The sequence below is a fragment of the Pygocentrus nattereri genome, chromosome 9 (genome assembly GCF_015220715.1).
Source record: "Pygocentrus nattereri isolate fPygNat1 chromosome 9, fPygNat1.pri, whole genome shotgun sequence".
Lineage (NCBI taxonomy): Eukaryota > Metazoa > Chordata > Actinopteri > Characiformes > Serrasalmidae > Pygocentrus > Pygocentrus nattereri.
The window spans coordinates 34,414,347-34,432,913 of NC_051219.1; the positions used below are offsets into that span (position 1 = coordinate 34,414,347).

At 40.1% G+C, this 18,567-nt stretch overlaps 1 protein-coding gene across 7 annotated transcripts in view; it reads right to left on the bottom strand.

The window, feature by feature from the left end:
- Positions 1-18,567, bottom strand: part of camta1a (calmodulin binding transcription activator 1a) — a 589,880-nt gene that overhangs the window by 571,210 nt on the left and 103 nt on the right. For 6 of the 7 annotated variants that reach the window (XM_017708645.2, XM_037541383.1, XM_017708625.2 and 3 more), the window contains exon 2: positions 9,327-9,428. The exons of the other annotated variant lie outside the window; for it this stretch is intronic. In XM_017708645.2, the coding sequence (XP_017564134.1) occupies positions 9,327-9,428 (102 nt within the window). The remainder of the gene's footprint in view (positions 1-9,326; positions 9,429-18,567) is intronic. 7 annotated transcript variants of the gene reach the window in all.

Below are 18,567 nucleotides of genomic sequence, written 5' to 3' on the forward strand. Positions count from 1 at the left end.
CGGGTGGGCTGTGCATTGTTCTGAGAACACCAACAGCTTTTCTGTTTGATTTGCCATTTTTCTTCTCTTTTTAATCTCTTTCCTTTCCTCAGTAGCTACTTCTATACCGCACAAAAGAAACCTTACCGAGGTTAAACATGAACAACACATCATGCTTTTATTAAGCTTTTTATAAGCTTAACCGACTAGACTAAATAAGAACATATAAGATTAATCAGTTAGCTTTTAGAAACCGTCAATAACCATATTTAATAAAAAGTAGCCAAATTAAACAGACTTCTTAAAAAAATTAACTATTGCAGAAAACTGAGAAACGTTAGTCATTTTGAAGAATTTATTTGATCAGACATCCATGTTTAAAATCCTAAAACATTACGAAACGTAGCACAAAAACTGTTTCATAGCAGACAGCAAACCTATAGCAAACCTCTCAAGCAATTTCATACATATGAATCTTGTCTGTCTTTTTTAATCCACAGTGAACATCTCTTTGGAGTTAATAGAGAAATTTCAAGCTATCAGTTCGACATGTTAGTTTTTACCAATTTTAGAATATTATTTTAACTCAAGATCAATGTAATGTTGCTTAAATCTAGCCACAATGGATTAAACCAATCAAGTATTTCCTGAATTTACAGCATTATTTTGAGAAATCTTATTAAATCATTTTTTTTACCATAGAGGCAGATAATACAGCTTAGTTAAAGAACCATTTTTTTGACTTGGTTTTATTTTCTTCTTCCTTGACACAGATTTTTTGCAGCTACACATCCTTTCAGACTCATAGTGTTGAGTTGTTTTCTTACAGTGAAAGGATGAACAGAAACAACTGGATTTTTTCAGATCTGAAGAAAGAGTGGAGCTTGATGTTCATCTCTTCAAGATAAAAGTTTCAAGTACTGTTTAGCACCTCATATATCTAATTTCCTCAGAAATGTCCCCCCAAAACAAGTAACTTGAACTTAATGGCTGTCTGCTCTGACTGGAAATGAACTAAATAAGTGCTCTCTGATTTTTACACAGCGCTGTATTCTGAATAAAAACTCTTGGTCTTAGTTTAGTACCCCTGTAGATGAGCACAGAACTGCTGGCTAAGAAAGTGGCTCAGTCTGGATTTCTTGAATTTGTAGCATACGTCCTGAGGAAAAGAAAAAAAAACTATCCTTCTTTCAGATTGGATGGGTGTTAATTAAAACCCCTCATAGTGGTAAAATGCTTGGTAACTTCTCCCAGAACGCAGCTTGAGAGACATCTTAGGAAGTGTGGGATTTGCTCCCCTTTTTTTTTCCACCAAATAAAACGAATGTGACTGAACCGAGGGCTCATTGCTCTGCAGTTAAGAGCATAAGAGACAGAGCTGAATGTTAATTCACCACAGCACTGATACTGCCTGCTTTAATAAAGAGCCTCCATCAGTGTCTATGTGGTACAAAAACACATACTCATGCTCACGCTCTTATCTGACATTACTGTGACTCTGGGGACTAAAATGAGCTCCAGTGCCGCCAAAAAAAATCAATTGCTAAGCAAAAGCAAAAAGGCAAGGGGAAAAAAAAAAAAAAAGGAGAGCGCGCGAACAGGCAGTTACGACCGCAGAGAGATGAGTGGTGGTGGCCAGCTTTGAGAGGAGTGCGCGCAAATAAGAAACCAGCGAGAGGATGGAGTCTCCACTAACGACCCAGCTGTAGCTACAGCGGCGGCTGCTGAGCTGCAGCCATTAATGCTCCCTTTCCCCGCTTTGCTCCTGCCGATGCGGGCTTGCGCGCACCGCTGCGCCCATGCCAGCCTCCTCCGCTGCCTCACATCTTTTATTTTCGCAGCTAAACAGCGACTGTGAGCATTAGCATAACTCAGTCTCCCCCACCAGTGAAAAACAATCTAGTTGTCAGGTCCTAAAGTGCAAGGCAGGCTGAAAAGGGGGACGCAGCTATATTAGAAGATGTGCCGTTGCTGAGCGGAGCTGAGCTGAGCTGAGCTGGGGGGCAGCCAATTACTGGGCCTGGGTCTGATCAGGAGAAAGAGCCTCCCTGGCCAACTTGAGGGGGGGGACTGGGTGAGACAGACAGAGGGAGAGTGGGAAGAGTTAGAGACAAGCAAGAGCATGGGGAAAGAGTTAGGAAGAAAGAGAGAAAGTGATATGGAGAAAGAAAGAGCTTTCTCACAGGAAAAAAGGGAGATTGGCAGACAGTCTGGGAAGAAATGGGGGAAAGAAAGAAGAGGAGAGAAAGAGTGGAGGAAGGGAGACAGACAAGGGCATTTTCTTTCATTAAGAAGAGCAAGCAGGACAGGAATGAACAGAGCATCTACTCTTGACTTAGCTGGGCCTGCACACCACAAACAAGGACAGCATCAGAAGGTTCTGCCTGAACCCAGTCCTTCCTGTCACTGTTGTCTAGAAACCAGCAGAAAATGGGCCACGCTCGTGCCCCGACAAATTGTGCGGAGAAACCTTCCAACCAGACATGCTGTGTCCTTGCCTCTTGCCTGCGGTGATACTTCACAACAAGCCTGTGTGCTGTTTGCGGTTTCACTAACGCTAACATCTCCTCGTAGCCATCCACGCACTGCCAGGCCCCAAGACAGCTGCGCTTCTTATAGTACGCCGGTTTTGCCGAAGGCACGAAAGTGTGTCTGACCACAGGGCTGGTGAGGAAAATATATTTCTACAGGGAGGGGACTGCTGATCTTCAGATTATCACTGAAGCTGCTCCTGAAGGAGATTGTTTAGGAGCTTTAACAATATCAGTCATGCTAGCTTGCACCAGTCTCACCCCGGAGACAGGAGAGGGTCATGAAACTTGAGAGGGCTGACAAAAACAAATCTCAAATCAATATCTTCTGTGACACTAGACTCTCTCTCTCTCTCTCTCTCTCTCTCTCTCTCTCTCTCTCTGTGTCTCCCTGTGTGCTTGCAGTGTGAGTGACACTCTTTACTTTTAATTGTTGCTTTCCTCAGTGAGGTGCAGCCATAAAGCTGGAGAAACAACGTTCATTCATCACACAAGCCTATTCAATCTCCAAAGCCCTTCTGTTCTCCTCCTGCAGGCAGGATTGCCATTATGGATGTTGTAAAATATTAAAAGCATGTTTTATCAATTCAGGCACGTTAAATGGAGCGAATATAATCTTTTCCATATTCAGAGCATAATCTTGGGTCTAGATATGAAACCGCTATGTTAATTCTAACGCATCAACACCAACACGCAAGGCCGTAAAACATTTCCCTATGGTCTGCATGCAAAGTCACCTGACATTAGAACAGATGGTTATTGTAAAATCACTCTGAACTGCAGTATCGATCCATTCAATACTAATCTAATAAAGCATGCCTCCTGTGACCAAAGGGCCAGAAAAATGAATTGAAATAATAATCAGGGCTCTATTGCGGTGAAAGTCCTTTTCAGATCAATCTGTCAGAAATGCAGGAATACGAATGTAATGCAATGAGATAAAACAACTGGGCCCCTCCTTCCAAAATTATCATTAAACCCAAATCCTTTTCAGCATTGAAATTCCAGAGCAGCTCCCCTTCCACTGCCTGTCTTGCTGGAGAGCTGTAGCCGTCAGGCTATTTGTTAGCAGTCAGCCATTCCATGCGGTTACTGATCCCCACCATCACAGCTCAACTGATGAACTCAATTTAAACTAAGACCTGGCAGGCCCAGTTGCTTTTCACGCAGGCTTGCGTTTTCCAGAGACCGAGCAGTGAGCTAAATTTAACTTTACTATATTGTCACATTTCAGAAATGTTTGTACAATGCAAATATCAAATGTTTCTCAATGGAATACCAATCATAGCTGGTACACAGTACTACTGCTTCACTATTTAATTAAAAGTTATAAATAATATAATTTGCATTTAAAATGATTTCAGCTACAGTACAAGCAAACTGTATTGTGATTAAAGCTGTCATTATCAATTAAATCAGTAATCAAGTAATCTACTGGGTGTTTTGACGATTAATTGAGTAATCAGAGTTTTAAAAAAGGCTAAATTATAAAAACTGAATGAACAATAAACCAGCTGTTTATTACTGCTGTTCAGAGGCTGTTCAGATATTTAAAAAAAACAAACAAGCAAGCCTTTGAAAAGACAAAAAAAAAAAAAAAAGAATTTCACATAAAATGCATTTTTAAGTGTTTTTAACTGTGTTTAAATGTTTATTTAACACCTGATGAAATTTTAAATATTTTCATTGGGGCTAATCCCAGCTAATCCCAAGAAACCGGCTTTTTCTTCCACTTTCTTTTCCCCTCTTTAACGTATTAACTCATTAAGATCTTATGTCTTCTCATTTGATAATAAACTTGGACTAACTTGCAACTCACTACAGGAGAGGTGAGGTAATCAGCATCATTTGCAGTCTTTATGCTGCATTATTTGCATTTATCTGCATATCAATACAACAGTAATGACAAAACTTATACCTTAAAAGCAAATGCCATAACTGGTAAACCAGATAAAATGATATATCACCCACTACTATAACACGGGAAGTATGTCATAATGAATTCAAATGTAGGACCTCCATGCACAGCATAAGACAGTTAAATATAGACCAATATAGCACATTTGGCCATGGTAATGAGATCAGCTTCCAAGTTATCAGCATGACCTGCCCATATTGGCAATGCACTTAAAGCAGGGAGAAAGAACAAGCAAATGAGACATGCAAGCAATCATGCAATCATTTAGTACATTAAGGCCACAAGCAAATGATGGAGATTAAAGAGATGCTGACCAGGAAGAACTGGTCAATATTATCATGCACCAACCACAGAGCAATTCTCTTTTCTCCTCTCATATAAATGACCATGGACCTAATTATTCAGACAAAATCAAAAGAGTAATTCCACCACATCATTAAATCAATGACTAATCATAGATGTGGCTACTTCTTTAACAGACATTCCAGTAGGGTCTAAGAATTCTCTGGGTAAAGATGAATCCCAAGCCTACACCACTATTAGTTGACCCAGACAGAGAGTCGTTCCAGATTGTGATAAACCCTGCTAACGAACAAGGGGAAAAAAGCCTTGGCCGAACTGCAATGACAGAACAGCCCCTTCTAACAAGTTGCAGTGGTCACCTAAATCACATGACAATCAGAGGCAATCAGTTAGGGTGGAGAGCTGTGGGTCCTCCAGCATAAGGCAGTCCTGAGCTGTATGTGCAATCATAAATACCTACATCACACAGGACTAAATTTCAACATGTGTAGGTCATGCTGGCACTTCCCTGCAATTGAAATCAACTGAGATGACTTGATAGATACATCTGTTTGGCTCTGACTGCAACAAACTTCACTCTTGATCACTCTCATCTTTTAAGATCTAGATCACAGACTCATCTATAACTAGCAGTGGCTTTCAGGGAAACTAACCGTGTCACTCCATTAAATAAAGCCATGCTTTTAGCTTTACTACAAAAGGCAGAACTATTACACTACATCTAGAGGGAAGACACAACAAACCTTCATCCTTAAAGAAAATTACAGATTGTCATTCAAAGAATGACAGGAAAAGGCTATCATTGGATTCTATTTGTTTGTGCCAATAGCATGCTTTGTAGTATGTGGAAAGACACATGGAAACCACTAATCACAAGCCCTTCATAAGAAACTGCTGCAGATACTAAAGGGCACCCGTTACATCAGAAGCTAAATGTTATTTAGCGATAAACGGGTTAACTGAACTATTATTATCAACTCTATATGTATCATAATGCTCAGTCAAAGTAGCACAAGGGGAAATGCAAGACATTTAAAATCATTTTTCAATCTAATGATCTGTATAGCTCAAAAAATGTGCAGTGTTTACCAGTAGCAGCTAGCATCTTCAATGTTTTAACCCGTACAATATGGATTCTATGGTTATAAAACTTGTTTTAAAAAGCAAAAATGGCACAATACCACATTGTTTGATGCTGATAGCAATATTGAAACTGATAAGGATTCAATATATACTAAGCTGCCTCCCAAGTGGCACAACCATCTAAGCGCTGACCCCTATCATCGATCCCCAGGGATGCCACAGCCATCCACGGGCAGGAGTCCAAGGCTCTCGCTCTCTCTGGGTGGATTAAAATGGCCCTCCCTTCTCGCCCCATCACTAAGTGAAATTTTAGTGTGGGCACCTGTCAGCTGACATAGCAGAATTGGCAGGTAGCATTCTCCACCAAGCATGTTTAGTACAATGCCACTGCCACAGAGGCAGGTTGAGAAAATGAGGTAGCACCTTGGTAGCATTGTATGACTGGAAAACCTAGCAAGCAGGTGAAATTGGCAATGATTAATCTGGAGGTATTTCTTTTTCTTTAAAGTAATTTAAGCTATTTTTCATCAAAGCACATCACTTCTAAATTTCTGCATAACATTAAAAAAAAGTCATTGAGAGTGGTTTAATACGAAATGTTGCATTACAGAGAAACATACAGACTCTACAGACCCTGGTGACAGGAACCGGGGGGGGCACAATGGCTACAGCACAAATTTGATTTTATTTCCTATCCGAAGCAACCAGTGAAGCTACAAATGTCTTTTGAGCTTTTATATATTGCTAAAGCTAAAATGGTGGAAAAATCTGATAAGCACCACCTTGCATGTAACAGGTTTTAAAAGATACGTTTTGGGTCAAAACCATCTCAGTGTTATGATAAAACACAGAGCAAGGCATCAGGTAGCATATTCATAACCATTTAATATATTAACTGTCTGTGAACAAGAGTTGAGGTATTAAACACTTAGGACATCTGGTTCCTATCAGCACCACTGTGAACAATTATGGCACAGTAAGTTTCTCTATAACAGAGCATTTCACATGAAACTATTCTCACTGATGTTGATTACATCTTTATAATGTAACTATGCAGGAAATTCAAAAAAGTGTGAAGATCTGCATCTATAAGTAGGCTATCATGTTCAGTAGACCATAAACAGACTACTCTACTCTTCTACATAGAACCACGTATATGTATACACAGCTAACAACATAGGTTATTTCAGGTTAGATTTGTTACAGTATTAGATTGGATACATTCTTTTTTTTACCTGAGCCAGCATTTCTGCTAAGATTGGCTCAACATTGATACCTGGTATAACCAGTATGTTGGTGCCACAACATTGTGATATAGTTTATCATTATTGACCTACAAACTCTATATCATTTCACGCCTAACGCATATTGTTTTGTGGAAAGGCAGATTTCCCTCAGCTCCAAATCCATGAGTAAAAAAGGAATTCTTATGTAATGCAGCTGAGGTGATCAAAATCACTTTGAAAACATTGTGTGGAGCTTCAAGGACCAATATTCTGAAGTCTGAAAAAGCTAGCTGGGCATAAGAACTTGCTTGAATAAAGGCTTTCATCAGGTTTTCCTTTCAGTGCCTTAGTGTATCTGCTGCACTTAACTTGTAGAGTGACAATGTGAATGGTTTCTTTTGACCTTTCTTAAATTAATTAGTGAAAACTTATTTTCTGATCTCGAGTAACAGCTACAGCTATAGCAATGGTTCAATAGCTATAAGTTACACTGAATAAAGAAAGAGAATTGCTATCAAGAAAGTGGCTTCAATCAGAAATGTTGGAAAAATTGAAATCAGGGACTTAATTCAGCTGAAGTGGCAGCATCAAACTGGAGAAGAACAAAAAAAAAAAATGAACTCCTTATGTATTTTCGGCCTCAGCCAAACTCAACCATCCATGAAAATCCCATCTCAGGGAGAGAGGAGGTGAGGACCTGAGAGTGCGCACACGCACACGCACGCCAGACAGTAAAAGGACGTGCTGCCAGATCCTCACTAAAGCCCTTTATCCTTATCATAACTACTTCCACAATTACTCACATGAGTGGTTTACCTGCTTCCGCCAGGCTGCGCTGCATTTTACTGTCCTAGTGATACAAAAACCTCCGGGTCGTGCACATTAACTGGGCCGCCAGACACAGCCGCACCGAGCGGTTACATCATGCTGCATGCAAGAGTGTGCGAAAGAACATGGGATGGAGAGGGAAAGCGCTACACAATCTCGCTCATGGCTTTAAAGGGGAATTGCAAAGATTTTTCAAAGTTTCTGTATAATGAAATCAGTAAGACGTAAACAATCATTCACAGTGGTTTGATATGAAATGATTCATTCTAGAGAAATTTACATAGCGAGAATTGTTCACAGTGGCGATAAGAACCAGACATCTGAAGCATTTAATACCTCTTAAAGCTACCTCACAGAAAGTTATTCATGAAACTATTTTATAGGCACTTTAAACATTATTATTTGATAGATTTAAGATAAAGTTCTGTGTAGGTTGATTGGTCATTCTGGGTAGTAAACAGAGTTATAGACATCACAACCTCTGGATCCCATCATGATCCTGGTTTAAATTTACATCAAACCACTGCAAAAGACTTATTATTTTTAAATCATTCTTGGAAAAAAAAAATCTGTGGAATTCCTCTTTAAGCATGCACTTACACATGCACGTCTGCATGCTAGACGCCTGCAAACAGCAGCTCCTGCCTTTTACTTTACATCTCGGCGAGAGTGTTCATTAAAACATGTGCTTTGAAGCAGTAAGGACTTACTCAATGGAAAGAGCATAATGAGTGAATAGCATAATAGCATAAGAAGATGTGGCTGATCTGGCTGCCTTTTCAAAATTACACCAAACATAAACACACTTAATTACACAGATCAAGAAAGTCTCCTAGAGTGGTAGGAGCGCCGCTATAGTGCTTATTAAGCATGGAGATGGTTCTTCTTGAGTAATCAGCGCTCCATGTGGCATCAGCATACATTAATACATGTAATTGATCTAAAAGCAAACAGCCTTTTCTTTATGAAGCTCAAAAGAAAACACTTATTTTAGAATCTAAATGCAAATGAATGATGATGAATGGACATTTCTAACAAATCGCTGCAATCCACTAAGGCTTTGCTTATCCTGTAATATATACAGCACAATAAAGTCTACACTTTTAGATGGATGGTAGCAACAACTTTTAAAAGGTCAGTGTTGTAGTGGACAGCAGCATTTAGTACAAGAGTCTGCTGTTATGTGGTCTTTATGGCTTGGTCTAGTTTATGGTCATTCTTAGATAATGGAAACTCTTGTGATATTGACAGCATGCTCCTGTCAAGAAGACACTTAAAAATTGAGGGAAAAAAAAAACTAAACAAAACAAAAGCTCTGTGAGGAAATCCCAGTGGAGAAAGAGGAAGATAAATGAAATCAAGAAGTAAATAAATGAATCGATGAATTAATAATAGATCAGCCAGCAAGTGGCCCCTTCAAGCAATGCCACGGATGCAATATTAATAACCAGCTCTTACTGTTCATCTCTGTGTCATCACTGACACCCTTAGGAGGAGCATGGCCGGAATAACACACAGCTGATCTGTACATTCGATCCGGATTACGAATTTTCTTCAGTCCTTCAGGAGGCAGAGAGAGAGTGGAGAAAAAAAAAAGAGACTAGGAAAACTGCACATTTTCCAGCTGCAACAACATCTTAACAGTGAGACTTTGGACATTTTCCTCATGCACACAGACAAGAGTGGTTAGTGAGTTTAGCATTAGCATTGTTCAATGAACAGCTGTGAGGTAGTGTTAGCAGTGCACAATCAATAGACAGAGTAGTTAGTTAATATTAGCAGTGTGTAGTGAACAGACAGAGTGATTGCTGAGGTTAACATTAGCAGTGTGTAGTGAACAATCAGAGTGATTACTGAGTTTAACATTGCAGTGTGTAGTGAACAGACAGAGTGATTACTGAGGTTAACATTGCAGTATGTAGTGAACAGACAGAGTGATTACTGAAGTTAACATTAGCAGTGTGTAGTGAACAGACAGAGTGATTACTGAGGTTAACATTAGCAGTGTGTAGTGAATAATCAGAGTGATTGCTGAAGTTAACATTAGCAGTGTGTAGTGAACAGACAGAGTGATTACTGAAGTTAACATTAGCAGTGTGTAGTGAACAATCAGAGTGATTACTGAGTTTAACATTAGCAGTGTGTAGTGAACAGACAGTGTGATTACTGAGTTTAACATTAGCAGTGTGTAGTGAACAGACAGAGTGATTACTGAAGTTAACATTAGCAGTGTGTAGTGAACAGACAGAGTGATTACTGAAGTTAACATTAGCAGTGTGTAGTGAACAGACAGAGTGATTACTGAGTTTAACATTAGCAGTGTGTAGTGAACAGACAGAGTGATTACTGAGTTTAACATTAGCAGTGTGAACAGACAGAGTGATTAGAATAAGAAATAAAATTAGAATTAACAACCATTTGTTAATTGCACACTGTGAAATTAGACCTATGCATTTAACCCATCCGTGCCGTGAAACACCCACATACATGCACACTAGTGAACACATACTAGGGAGCAGTGAGCACACTTGCCCGGAGCAGTGGGCAGCCCTATCCATGGTGCCCGGGGAGCAATTGGGGATTAGGTGCCTTGATCAAGGGCACTTCAGTCATGGACTGTCAGCCAAGGGGATTGGACCGGCGACCTTCCGGTCACTGGGCTGGTTCCCTAACCTCCAGCCCATGACCGATTACTGAGGTTAACATTGCAGTGTGTAGTGAAAAGACAGAGTGATTACTGAAGTCAACATTAGCAGTGTGTAGTGAACAGACAGAGTGATTACTGAGGTTAACATTGCAGTGTGTAGTGAATAATCAGAGTGATTACTGAGTTTAACATTAGCAGTGTGTAGTGAACAATCAAGAGTGATTACTGAGTTTAACATTGCAGTGTGTAGTGAATAATCAGAGTGATTACTGAGGTTAACATTAGCAGTGTGTAGTGAACAGACAGAGTGATTACTGAGGTTAACATTAGCAGTGTGTAGTGAACAATCAGAGTGATTACTGAGGTTAACATTAGCAGTGTGTAGTGAACAATCAGAGTGATTACTGAGGTTAACATTAGCAGTGTGTAGTGAACAGACAGAGTGATTACTGAGGTTAACATTAGCAGTGTGTAGTGAACAATCAGAGTGATTACTGAGGTTAACATTAGCAGTGTGTAGTGAACAGACAGAGTGATTACTGAAGTTAACATTAGCAGTGTGTAGTGAACAATCAGAGTGATTACTGAGGTTAACATTAGCAGTGTGTAGTGAACAATCAAGAGTGATTACTGAGTTTAACATTGCAGTGTGTAGTGAATAATCAGAGTGATTACTGAGGTTAACATTAGCAGTGTGTAGCGAACAGTCAGAGTGGTCAGTAAGGTTAACTTTAACAACGTGTAGTGAACAGACAGAGCGGTCAGTAAGGTTAACAAAAGCAACGTGTAGTGAACAGACAGCGCGGTTACTGAGGTGGACATTAGCAGTGTGTAATGAACAGAGGGGTTAGTGAGGTTAGCTACAGCAGCATGTAGTGAACAGACAGAGTGGTCCATGAGGTTAGCATAAGGATTTAGCGATTACTAAAGTTAGCATTCATAGTGGCTAATGTAAGACCCAGTCCATATTAAAAATGTCACTTACCACAATAACAAAATATTAAAAATTTCTCCATCATTCAGTCTTTCAGACATTAACAAACTAATGCATTGTGGTTTGACGTGAAAGGGTGCATTGAGGCACTTACAGCCTGTGTAAATCTTGCATCAACATGCATTTTCGGTTACGGAACATGTTTGGGTTTCGCCTGTCGACATGAAAAGCCATGTAAACACACCCAGAATGCGCTGTGACTGGATTACATCGGATCCTTCAAACTACCTTCGGAAGTAATCAGAGACGTATCTTGAGCATGCTTAACACAAGTGTAAACAGTATGTGTTTTCATTATCTGTATACAACTACGTGAGCAGAAATGTGGCTGCCGAGTGCTGACTAGCAGGTGAGAAAATAATGAATGAAACAAAAGTTGGATTACAAACGAGGCTGAAGCTAGCCTCAAACCAAGTGCCTTCTTGGCTCCAGGCCAATGAAAGTGTCCAAGCCAAGCTGGTGTATCCAGATACGATCCGGATGTGAAACACATTAATGTAAGACATAAACAGAATGCTGTTGACTTCTTTACAGCAGTTGTCATAGGAACCTGCGGTTGTGGTTGTGGTGACTACAACGCAAAAACAGCCATTTTATTCACTTTCCAAATGACCAGCACATCTATATGCATCTTGAATTTTAATATATAATGCCTGTAATGTTAAATGGTAGCATATAGTGGTATATTTTTTGTGAATTAATTTGCCTTATACTTCCCAATCATGTCCTGCATTCATCTGTTCATGATCAATGAAAAAAGAACAAATTTCAGTCAAAATCTTCTACCTAGCTGAAAACAGTGTCTAAGGCTTTAGACAGTATAATAAATGCTGAAATAAAGCTATGGAACTAGTGACTTCGCTTATTTCATTTCTATAAAGGCTGACATTAAGATCACAAAACCATGAAAACCCTCAGGTATGGATGTATCTGCTCATTGTAATACAAATGAGGCTCTTTGAATATCAGTGCTTTATCAGTGGGATCTGTGGTGCAGTAATATTAGCCGTATTAGGCCACTAAACAATATATTGGTTGGGCCCTGGTGAATTCCTCCCATGAACAAGGCAATGCATCCACCATGTATGCCTGAATCTCCATGCAGTGGAAATCTTCTCACAGCCAATCTGCCCCATTCTACCTTCAAGTTCGGGTGTCAAATTCTCTTCTCCCCACCAAGTTTGCACCCTCTTTTATCATGCACTTTCAGAGGGGCAGAAGGAATTACTTTGGCTTAAGTTGGTCCCTTGTGGTGAGAAAATGGGGAATTTTATTTTGTGAGCAGGGTTCTGGATAGGGCTTTGAGGCGCTACAAAAGCAATCTCTTTGATCTCGTAACAGAAGAAAGCATGTATGTTTTTATTATCTGACGACATCACGGCAGACCTGAACAGATGATGTTTATTATTTAGTATTATTTATCCCAGTATGTGAGTTACAATAGCACTCACAGCTAGTCTCTTCTTTAAATAATCCAGCTACACATGATCCACCTGGCCACTCAGGCTTGAAACAGGAATTCCAACTGGTGATGATTGAAAAACAGAAAAATAAACAGATCTGGCCATGCAGAAGAGAAATGATGTGAGGTAAAGTCTGATCTGCTTTGTACGTGGATTCTTAAAAAAATCCTCACAGTGCTCAGAGAGAATGTAGAGAGTGTGTTTACAGTGATGCTCACTCTACTATCTAAAGAAGATTTTTGCTTGTAAACCAGGCCCTACTTTTTCCGATAATGCAAGACAGTTTGCTTGTGTGTTTGTTTTCTTTTCTCACCTCCTACTCAGTTTTGCTGATGCATCTCTTGGTGCACAAATAAATATTCACGGTATTCCACCTAATGAGCACTGAAGAGGGCAGCAACAAAGCTCTTTGGGGTTCTAAGGGTGTTGGATTAGGCTTTATTGTTGCCCAGAATTTGAATAAACTGGATTAATCTTTGAAGTCAATATGATCACTTATCTGAAGAACCAATTTTTCCCCACACTCCAGACTGAGGTGACAAAATCCCATCTATCCCTGCCACATTAGACCTACTTCAATTAATAGAGTTATAAATCTCAAACCTCTACAGCCTGACCAATACATTATTTCCAGAGCCAAAACCAACGTTAGACTGGGCAAAATCATCTACACTGACGTACCTGCCATTATCTAGACATTTGTTAATATTAATGTTTTTCAGAGCCATGCAAATAGAAGTATGTTGGACGCAACACATTCAGATTAAGTAAGCAGATCTTGTTAGTATAAAGATTCTATAAGTAGTAGAACTAAGAAAGTGAGCTCCTTTATGCTCCAGGGAAGATAAACTTCAATGCATTTTTAGTGTGCCTTAGCTAGCTTTATCTTCAGTAATCACTAGACTTTTCCTTCAACAATCTGAATACAAAATTCACCCTGAACATTACAGGGGCTCTAGAGGTGCACTGCACTGACCTACTCACATAAATTTTCAGTAAGCCTGTCAATGCAACTTCCACACAAGTGAGCTCTACTGAAGTAAGCTCCATTCAACCTCACTCTTACATGGCGCAATTCACACACAACAAATGGAGACACAGTACTTGCCAGTATTACAGAATACAATGGGGGGAAAGGCCCCCTGAAGCAAAAAAAAAATCAATGTTCTACCATACAAAAGAAAAGTTTTACAAGGCTTAGATGTGTGCACATACTCCATCCAATAAAATCTGAACAAATTTCACCCCAAACATTACCACTTCAGCAAAGATTCCTTAAAAAAACTCCTGCAACTTGTTTTTTCCCCGAAGGAACACTCAAATTACTCCTGACAATGGATGACAATTTAATAATACATTCAGGGTTGAACTTAATCACATCTAAAACATACAGAATGTTTTCTATTAAATCTGATTAACTCAATCATTTTGACGTAGTGACATAATGAGACGCATCAGCAATTATTTCAAAGCAGCTAAGGATACTAGTATCTACAGAAGTAAATCAGATGAAATTTGGTGGTATAGTGGATAATATCATGGGGATGTTTTACAGTGGTTAAACCCCATGACCTCTTAAATGCTAAGTTATGTGTTTTTCAACAGTTTTTGAGTGCAAGTACAGTGAGCTGCACTGATGTGAGCTGCTCTGGAAGATCGATGCAATTCTTGAAGGAGTTCACAGACATCTGCGCTCCTGTATTAATGCTCATCATTTATTTGACTGATGCGTATATTGCCAGGAATATCAGAGGTCAGAAGATTTGCACTCTGTATTCGACCTGCGTTTATCTTTGTGTTTCTTTGTGTTAGTGCAATGTGTTTTTTTTTCCAATCTTACACCTACAGAATCATGACAAATGTTAACAGAGCCTTTTTTGCCTCTCCCCGTCTTAGAAGTAACCCATCTGCCCTACTGACTATAGCAAAACACGAATGAATCCTAAACTCTATCAAGGGCTTAAACTTTTCAAACAGAATATTTTAATGCAAAACTGTACACAAGTATTTTTACATTCAGAGACAACCTGCATAAAATTTGGTGTTGGTTGATTCCATTGTAAATGGCAACCAGCAAGCAATATTACTACATTTCCTAGCTAGGCTTTGGATAACTAGCACAAACACTGATGCTTCATTATTAAAACCCTTCTCTCTTAAAAAAATAGCTCTTCAAGGGTTCTTTAGTGAATGGAATGGTTCTTTTTAGAACCATATATAGAACAATGTCATGCTTAAATGGTTCTTCATATGGATGAAAAATGTGTTGTATATAGTTCTATATAGAACCTCTTTGAAAATGGTTCTACATAGCACCAAAAAGGCTTCTTCTACTGTTATGAGCATTGACACTTTTCAGTCCTACATAGAACCATTTTCAACGATGTTCTATATAGAACCACGTGCAATCTTGTGATGTCAGCAAGTTTGAATGAATAAATGTTCAGTTATATAAATAACTTAACTACAATATCAGCGCTGTAAGAATGTATTTTGCTCATATTTACACTCATGTATGCAGGCTATTATTTTGTTTATTGCTGCTTTTTAACCAACTTTCTGTGAAGCTCGCTAGGAAAATTTGTAACATTGCATTCTGCTCAGACCAGTGGGATGAAGCAGGTTCTCTTTACTGCTCTCCTACTCCCCTCAGAACCAAATGAGTTCACAATATGAAAAATGTTTTACTGTAAACAAATTAATGAAGGGGTGTAAAAACTATTATCCCTAAATACTGGTGACAATGGTGGACTAAATGCCAATATGGATGAATACTGGCCAATATTATTGGCAAGCTGACAGTCAGGTTCTGATCTCTACATACACCCTTAATAAAGGTTCCTACATGGTTTGTGGCTTGGATGTACTGCTCTAAGAAAAACTGAACTGGCCCAGAACTTCAACATTGTGTGCATGCTCTTAAAACTCATAAATCTCTTAACGAACTATTTGTTGACAGGTGAATGATTCTTAAGCTTCTTCTGTAGCATCGCTCCAAATAACTCTTTTTGAGGCCTTTATGTTAGATGTAAACAAAGTCCGAACCTGGCAGAGATCCTTAAACAGGTATTTCATTTTGGAATGCTTTCGCCTGTTTGTAGAGAGTTTCTTTTTAAGTCTCTTGGATCTTTTTTTCTTCTTTATGTCTGCACCAACATGAAATTGGTTGGAATCACAGCATCCTTTATTGCCTTCATGCCATGCCTAGTTTCCTGAAGCACCAAATTCAGCTATTATTAATAACATGATAGTGTCAAGAGAACAGTTTCACAAAAAATGCTCAATTATTAAAACGTCTGAATGTTGTGTCTGCTGCTCTTATAGCCAGTGAGCTGCTAAACCTTGTATTAAACACTGCTAGCAGGGCTCTGAGGAGGTGAGAAGGGTCAAACTGAGGGACAGGAGCACTCAGTGGGGCACAAGAGATATTACCCATGTTTTCATAGCAGCCTCTAGCAAATAACAGCCTGTCCTTATGTGCGGGGAAAAACAAAATCTGCAAAATACTGAAGCCCTGGAGAACAGTGCTCTACACAAACGCTCCACTGCTTCAAGGACAAAAGGTTACAGGACAGACAGTAATGTAAAGAGCGAAAAAGTATTGCGTAAAACTTTACGCAACACAGCATTCTACCCAGCTTTCATACGGCGGCCTAGAGCACTGAAATGGCACAGCGCTGTAGACACTATATTGGACGCTAAAGCTCTTAAAGTATGTGGATCTATATAGCACTACGTTCATGTGTGTCACATGCTCCTCCTCCACACACTGACCTCAGAAGAACGGCAAAAATAACTCAACCTGCTCAGCGAGGGGAGTCTCAGCTCAGGCATTCTAAAAAGCACTTGGCAACCATCACACAAAGAGAAAAAAGAAGATGCTCCAGCATGACACACGGTACGCGCCTGGATGTGTTTGTTTGCAACTGTCACGAGCACAGAACAAGCTTAGCTAGCCCTCCACCTTGTGATGCGTGCGTTCAGCGTCTCTTTATTCTAACGCTCTTGGTCTCAGTTGACACACCGCTCATATAGTAAAACATATATGTGCTGTGAGAGCTACCAAAGCTCAACACCACCCCCCTGTGGAGCCCCACATGTTCAAACCCACCAGTCTTTCCTCATGTCATGTTATTATTTCCTGACTATGGTCACAGCAGAGATTTACAGCCATAGGTTTGTCAATAAGCAGGTTATATTAAAGTCACATGCATTTGCCTAAACCTAGTGTTTCCCGTATTAAAGCCCTGGCAAATTCCTCAGCATGGATTTGAAAGTCCAACTAACACAGTCCATCTTCTCTGCAGTCTAATTTGTGCTAACGATCAAATATCTCAGCAATAATTCATATTTTTTGACAATCATATTCAATAACATTACATGATGCCCCCTTCTCCTCCCCACCCCACAGACCCCGCTATTTTTTGGAAACTTTCTTTAACTCAATGTCTCCACCCTGTGGCTGAAAAGAGGCATCCTGCCCAGGTCTTCTACTTTTGGTTTTTATTTCAGTGTTATGAAACAAACACTGGCTGAGGTCAACTTTAGCCAAGCATCTTCATACCAGTGCAGTAAGGCCTATTCGCACTGACGTCGACACTCAACAAAGCAGTGGAAGCTTTCACATCTGACGTAAGAAGTGTCACAGGGCTGACAATACTGCCATCATTATTATCACCACCACATCATGTTTTTCAGCAATACAGCGTCCAATCTACTAGACACAGCTATGGTGAGATCTAAGTAGAGTAAGCCAGAACAGAGCAATGGTGATTTGAGCTACTGCATGACATATTCAGAGAAACATTTCATCTGATTAAGCAGCACCTCCTCCGCTTCATTCGATAAGTTCTCAAAACAGTCAGCATGCATTGCCATTTGAGGAACTGTTGTGTTGCTAGTTTGGTGGAACCAAGTTGTGTCACCAAAATAAGGCAGAAAAAAATGACCAGCATCATATTTCCCAGCATCAATTTCGACATTTAGACCCTCACAATAGCTGAACGTGACTGACTGGAAGCTGCCCGGCCTGGAGGAACATCACTTTGGAAAGAAACGAGAAAGTGGCACCACCAAACCAAACGCTTCTCAGAAGAAGTGAAGAGCTTAGAAACTACCTGCTTGGAGACTTTGCATGCTGTAAAAAGCCTTACAGCGTGGCTCAAACTAGGACCTGAAGTGTTCCCCGCCTCCCAACTCGCAAACAGTCTTAAGTGAGCCAAGAGGGCTGATAAATTAAAGAGAAGTTGGGGCTTGACTGCCATATTTGTCACCAAGTTTGCTCACGCTGCTAGAGACGGCGTGCAGGACAGCTGGGGGTTTCAGCCACGTTTTTGCCCCCTAGTGTGAGAGTGTATGTGTTTAAATATGTGGTGCACACTGCTGGCTAGCTGAGCATAGCTGGCTAGGGTAACGTCTCCGTGGAAGAGCAGCGAGGATGTTCAGGAGGAGCAGTCCTCCAGCCCTGTCCTCCTCTAAAGCTCCTCTGCGTCGCGAGCCGTGGCTCCCCTCTACCTGCTCCCTCCTCGTTTTTCCTTTTTCCTTTCTCCTTCGTTCCTCCCCGCCACCCCGCTCCCGCTGCTGTCACACGAGTAC